Genomic DNA, 6,106 nt, shown 5'->3' with positions numbered 1-6,106 from the left:
ACATTGTAGAAGTATGAAACGCAATAATCACGTACGTTCAGTTGTGGGTAAAGCAGGTGGTTGACTTCGGTTTATTGGTAGAATACTGGGGAATTGCTGTCAGTCTACAAAAGAGATTGCTTACAAATGACTCGTGCGACCCATCTTAGAATATTGCTCACGTGTGTGAGGCCCGTACCTGACAGGACTAACGGGGGATATTGCATGTATACAGCAAAGGACAGCACGAATTGTCACAGGTTTGTTTAATCCATGGGAGACTGTAACAGAAATACCGAAGAATCTGAAATGGCATCCTCTGGAGGGCAGGCTTAAACTATTCCGAGAAAGTCTATTAAAGTTTCAAGAACCAGCTTTGAGCCATTACACTAGGGATATACTACAACACCCTACGTATCGCTCACAGGGTTCTCATGAGGGTCAGATTACTTCATATATATTTTATTAGCATCATCATCCCTTTGTTCTATGTTTTAAGTTCCATGATTTTTTCGCCATGTTACCATTTAAGTCTCCAGTTTTTCTTATTTGTTATCTTCATCTTTTTAAAACAAATTCTGAAGGCAGAAGAGCGGCATACTAAGCTGCTGCCAGCTCGCCCCCTTTGGCAGGAATCGAAACTCAATAAAGAAAAAAATAGGCCACGCTGACGGCGACACCACCTCACATGACTCAAGTTCCTATTAAATCGGCTACGCTTCACCGTTCAATAGTTCCCGTTCCAGTCTGTCGATATGCGACTGAATTGATATCAGAGAGGGTATAGTATCTCATTGAGGCAAAAACATACAGACGGGTAAAACTGCATCGAAGCTGAATGTCTTTGGTTGAGGGCATGAAGTGGTGTTTATGTTCTGCTGTGAATTGTGTTGTGTACAGGAGAAGAGTTTTTTTTCTTTTTTTTGTACGGATCTTGTCGTCTAAACCGAGAAATATCAACGAAAGTTTATTTCAGCAGCACATGTGACGAAGCCTGGTGGAATGTCATTGAAGTATAGTACGTATATTTAAAAGGTGACACGTTTGTAACGTTAAATTTCATAAGACTTCTTTCCTTAATACTTTAAAAGGTCGAAGGAAGGGACTTCGCGTATGTGGAAGAGACGATACTGTAATCATTATATTTAAAATTACCCAAGTATATAATATCGAATTCGTTTAGGTAGTTGTTTAAAACTACGTACACATCACGTACAGTTTCATTCACTGATTTAGCATTCACGTTTTTCTTTTTCAGTTTGTCATGGACAGCTTACCAGACGAGATATTGCTTCATATATTTTCGTATCTTAATATGAAGGATCTGGTTTTTTCCGCCCAATATGTGTGTCGGCGTTGGTTAAGAGTTTCTCGTGACGACGCACTATGGCAAGATAAGCTGTATAATCCTTCTGACGAATCCGAACCAGAGATTTTGGTGCGTTTGCAGAAAATGCCAAGTTTACGAGCTTTTCATTTGCATAGGAGACCAACAGACGTTATCCTGGAGACTTTATCGTCGTGCTGCAAGAATCTTGTAGAATTGGACATCAGCTGCTTAGAAATAAGTTCCTATCCGACAATTAACTATTCCACACTTTACAAATTAGTAGTGCATTGTCCAAATATAGAAATGCTCAGTATACCAGATACTCTTGTTACTTTTGACGAATTCTCAAATGTGATAGCGAGATGGAAAAAGCTAACAGAGCTTGAAATTGTTGGTGCAGCAAAGAAGCCCTTATCCCTTCGACCAATCGGCGATGGGTGCCCATCGTTAAAGCATATTGGCCTCTATTCTGGCTATTACAGGAACGAAGATTTGGAGTATGTGTTACGCAAGAAACGTGATACAATTGTGTCAGTGGTGTTGCCATGGAGTGTTGAGGAAGGAAAGAGCACAATACCAGTTCTAAAAGTATGCTGTGAAAAGATTGAGGCGCTTAAAATTTGTGACTACAGGGAAGTAATGGTTCAAGAATCTCTCGATACATTAGTCTCGCTTGTACATTTGAAGAAGCTGTGGATGTACGGTCTAGAAAACCTGAGTGTACAGAAATTGATGCCAGTGTTTGAGGGTGGCAGTCTTTCCAATCTGGTGATGTTGGATCTGAGTTACTATGAGTCACTGGATGACAGGTTGGCACAAACTATTTGCATAAAATGCCCTTTATTACAACAGTTATCGTTCCATTGTTCCTGTCTCCTAACAGGCGAAGGCTTAAGATTTATAAGCAGCTTGAAAAAGCTTGTATTTTTAGACTTATATTGGTGCTCAGGTATTACAGATGATGGCATTGTATTCGTTGTAGAGTGCCAGACATTGAGAGATCTTAATATAGCTGGTTGTGTGCAACTCACAGAATACAGCATGCAATTGTTGGTGACACTTCATCAATTGAGATCACTGATTCTTTCAGGATGCAGTGTAAAAGGTTTACCATTCAGGTCTTTTCCTACATATTTACCATTCTTACGAAAACTTGATCTCAAATATTGTGAGGAAGTTGATATTGAAGCACTGAATGAGCTTGAGTTACAGATGCCAAATCTGTCAGTTGAAAGAATGGTGTGACTGCTGTCAAAAAGACTATAATTTCAGTTTCTACAAAGAAACATTTCATCATTTCTTGGAATGGTGGAAGTTGTGAGCCATCATATCTGTCTGATATTTCAGAAATGTGAATAAATTTATTATATCATATTGATAATTACATAGTTTGTTGCCTTCATAAGTTATCTGATCTTTAGTTGTAAAAATAAATATTTAATATTATTTATGAACTCTTTCGAGCATTCTGGTCAATAGCCATGTGATGGTTTTGTTGAGCTTTAAGTGTCTTGTTCTTTCTATTACTTGCTCAACATTTAATGATTATATGTGTTTAATTTATAGTAGGAACCATTTAGTGGTAGTCTGTGGAATTTGTATTTGCACCGAAATTCTTCTCAATTTAAAAATACAACAGATATTATAGTCTGAGTGCTTAAGTTATTTTATACCCTCTTTGTTACTCGTGGTTTAAGAGTGATAGCTTTATAACTAAGATAGAAGTTCATCACGCGGTAGCAGGGGGGGAGGGAAAAGATTTTAGAGCCTCAGAGCACTAGATGTAATGAGTTGCAAAAAGTTGAAATTATGATTTGGGGTATGGTCCATTTTTCTCTACAATCTTCAGCAAGAAAAACTATTGTATACTGCAAAATACTAATCTGCTTTGAAGTATGCTCAAATGTTAGAAAATGCTTGAGTAGTGGCTCATCCTGAAAAATTGAGATAAATGTTAAACTTGAAGTACTACTGCTTTTAGTTGGTACTGCATATCAGAGACTACTGAAAACTTAACATGTAGCAATTGGACTGTTATGTTCACACAAAAAAGAGAATATTCTTTTGAGGCTGCCAAATATAAAAATAATTAGAAGATTTTAGAATGCATATGTTCCATATACATAAACACAGCAAGCTTCCAGTTATTTGGGTGTGGGTTGTCCAGTTTTTCAGTTATCCTGGCACAGTTCACAATTTTTTAAAAAAATCAAAATATGAAGTTTTCTGCTATAATTAGACTGAATGTTTTCATTTAAAGTACAATACAAACCTTTGGGTGTGAAGATGTGGTGATGATATCTGTGAATAATTAAATAGTTATGCCTGAGGTTTGGTATTTGGGCAGTTAAGTGACACGGATGGCATAAACAGAATGTTTGGTAGAGGAAGAGCGCAAAGACTAAATGATCAACGAACTTGTAATCGTGCACACAGAGGCTTTAAAATGCATTAGTCTGTTATTGGAGTACGTAGGACTCAGTTTGTGTGACTGTATAGATTTTTTCGCTTACTCTCCGGAGTATGAATCAGAATCAGAATTTTTATTATCCCATAACGTACAAAGTCAAATCACAGATCTGATGTACTGGGGACTCGTCAACATTACATTTACATTACAATTTCAATTTGTATATACAGTTTTACAAAAACAACATATCAACACTCCAGTTTACATGTATCACAAAGTAATATAGAACAGCAGTGTTTACGTAGTAAACATATTTTTAAAATCATTTATTTTACACAAAACTGCTAAGCTTAATTTACAGGTGATGTTTCCTTGCTCAGACTTCCACATAATCATTCATAAATTCTTCTATGGAGTAATAACATTTCTCCACTAGTAACTTGTGCAGGTTTGGTTTCAGTTGCCCTAGCTCCATGCTGTTTATTTGTTTCTTTTTTAGCATGTTGTAGATTTTCATGCCCATATATTCTGGGGTTTGTGCATATAACTTTAATCTATGAGTAGGAAGCATGAAGTTTGTCTTATTTCTAGTGCTGTATTGATGCTTAAAATTGTCTGTGAATAACGTAGGGTTACTGTACACAAAAATAATCAGTTCATAGATGCATAAACAGGGGGCACTTAATATTTTTAGATTTCTTAATAGTGGGCGGCAAGATTCTTTTGGTCTTGCATTACACATATTTCTAACAATTGATTTTTGTAATTTTAATATTCTAATGATTTTGCTTGTATTACCCCAAAAGATAATGCCATACCTTATAACAGCTTCAAAATAGCTGTGATAAACTACTTTTCTTATCTCCATGCTTCATAGCAAAGGTCAGCCTGTTTAACATGTTTGCCAAGTATTCTATATGTGAAGACCAGGATAAATTTTGGTCCAAATGTATTCCTAAGAATTTAACACAATCTGAGTCTTTCAGTTCCTGGTTTCTGCAGGCAATATGAATTTCATTTATTTTACAGTTTTTAGTTTTAAACTGTAGTAAATGTGTTTTTCCAATATTCAATTTTAACCCATTTAGTTGGAACCAGTTTTCTAAACTGTCTAGTAGATTTGTGACAGTTGAGGGAATTTGTTCTGAGTGATTGCTTTCGATGAGGGCAGACGTATCATCAGCGAATAAAACTGAGTGTGAATTTATGTTTAGTGACAAGTCATTTATGTAAAGTAAGAATAAAATTGGACCCAGAATAGAGCCTTGTGGAACACCTTGTGAAATAATCATCCATTCAGAGAAGATATTTCCCTTGCTTGATGATATAACTACTCTTTGTTTTCTCTTTGTGAGATATGACCTGAACCACTCTAAAACACGACCTCCAATTCCGTATTTTTCCATTTTATACAGGAGCAATTGATGGTTTACACAATCAAATGCTTTTGTGAGGTCACAGAACAATCCTGCAACTTTGCTAGACTTGTCTAAGGCAGAACAAATTTTTTTCACAAACTTATTTATGGCGTCTACTGTGTTTTAGCCTTTCTGAAAGCCGTATTGATTATCTGACAGTATGTCTGATTTTTCTATAAATTTTTTTATTTGTATTACTACCACTTTTTCAAATATTTTTGAGAAAATTGGGAGAATAGAAATTGGGCTGTAGTTCCCCATATCTTCTCTTGAGCCTTTTTTGAACAAAGGTTTTACCTCTGCATGCTTCAGGGCATCTGGAAAGTGGCCTTCTTCGAGTGATTTATTGATTATTGAGGAAAGGGGGTGAGCTATTATCTTGGCAGCTGATTTAACTACTTTAGTAGGTATGACATCCCACCCTGCGGAATTTTTGTTTTTGAGCTGCAATATAGTGTTCTCTACATCTTTGGCTGAAATTTTTTTAAATTTGTTAAAGCATTCTTCTGCCTTCTGACCTAGTTTTACCTTTTTGGTATAACCATCTACATCTGCAACTGATTTTGATACATTTATTAAAAAAATTGTTAAATGATTCTGAAATCAGAGCAGGATTTGTTATAGTTTTATTTCCCACCTTAATTTTGGAGATAACTTTGCTGTTAGTTCTCATCCCCAGTTCTGATTTTACGACAGACCAGACTGCCTTTGATTTGTTTTCATGAGCCAAGATGTATGTATTATTTACCATTTCTTTTGCAGCTTTCACTACCCTTTTAAATAAGCCTTTATACCGTTTGACATAATTTATGAAAACAGGGTCTTTGTTATATTTCAACTCCTTGTGCAGTTGTCTTTTCTTCCAACTGGATATTTTTATTCCAGTGGTGATCCAATTTAGCTTATTTGACACCTTTGTGTGGAATACTCTAAGTGGAAATATTTCATTAAATACATGTAGAAAACTTT

At 35.8% G+C, this 6,106-nt stretch overlaps 1 protein-coding gene across 3 annotated transcripts; it reads left to right on the top strand.

Moving 5' to 3' along the window:
* The first annotated feature begins 668 nt into the window (after positions 1 to 668).
* On the top strand, positions 669 to 5,708 carry LOC126266805 (F-box/LRR-repeat protein fbxl-1-like). 3 transcript variants are annotated; one of them, XM_049971347.1, is made up of 2 exons: positions 669 to 997; positions 1,238 to 5,708. In XM_049971347.1, exon 2 carries the CDS (start codon positions 1,244 to 1,246, stop codon positions 2,552 to 2,554), a length of 1,311 nt encoding a protein of 436 aa, XP_049827304.1. In that variant the 5' UTR covers positions 669 to 997; positions 1,238 to 1,243; the 3' UTR covers positions 2,555 to 5,708. The 3 variants fall into 3 exon arrangements, with proteins under 3 accessions (XP_049827304.1, XP_049827305.1, XP_049827306.1); XM_049971348.1 differs by having other exon boundaries at positions 669 to 1,014; XM_049971349.1 differs by having other exon boundaries at positions 986 to 1,111.
* Positions 5,709 to 6,106: the final 398 nt, after the last annotated feature.

The sequence above is a fragment of the Schistocerca gregaria genome, chromosome 4 (genome assembly GCF_023897955.1).
Source record: "Schistocerca gregaria isolate iqSchGreg1 chromosome 4, iqSchGreg1.2, whole genome shotgun sequence".
Classification (NCBI taxonomy): Eukaryota; Metazoa; Arthropoda; class Insecta; order Orthoptera; family Acrididae; genus Schistocerca; species Schistocerca gregaria.
Note: the sequence above shows the minus strand (reverse complement) of the source record. Positions and strands in the feature narration are given on the sequence as shown.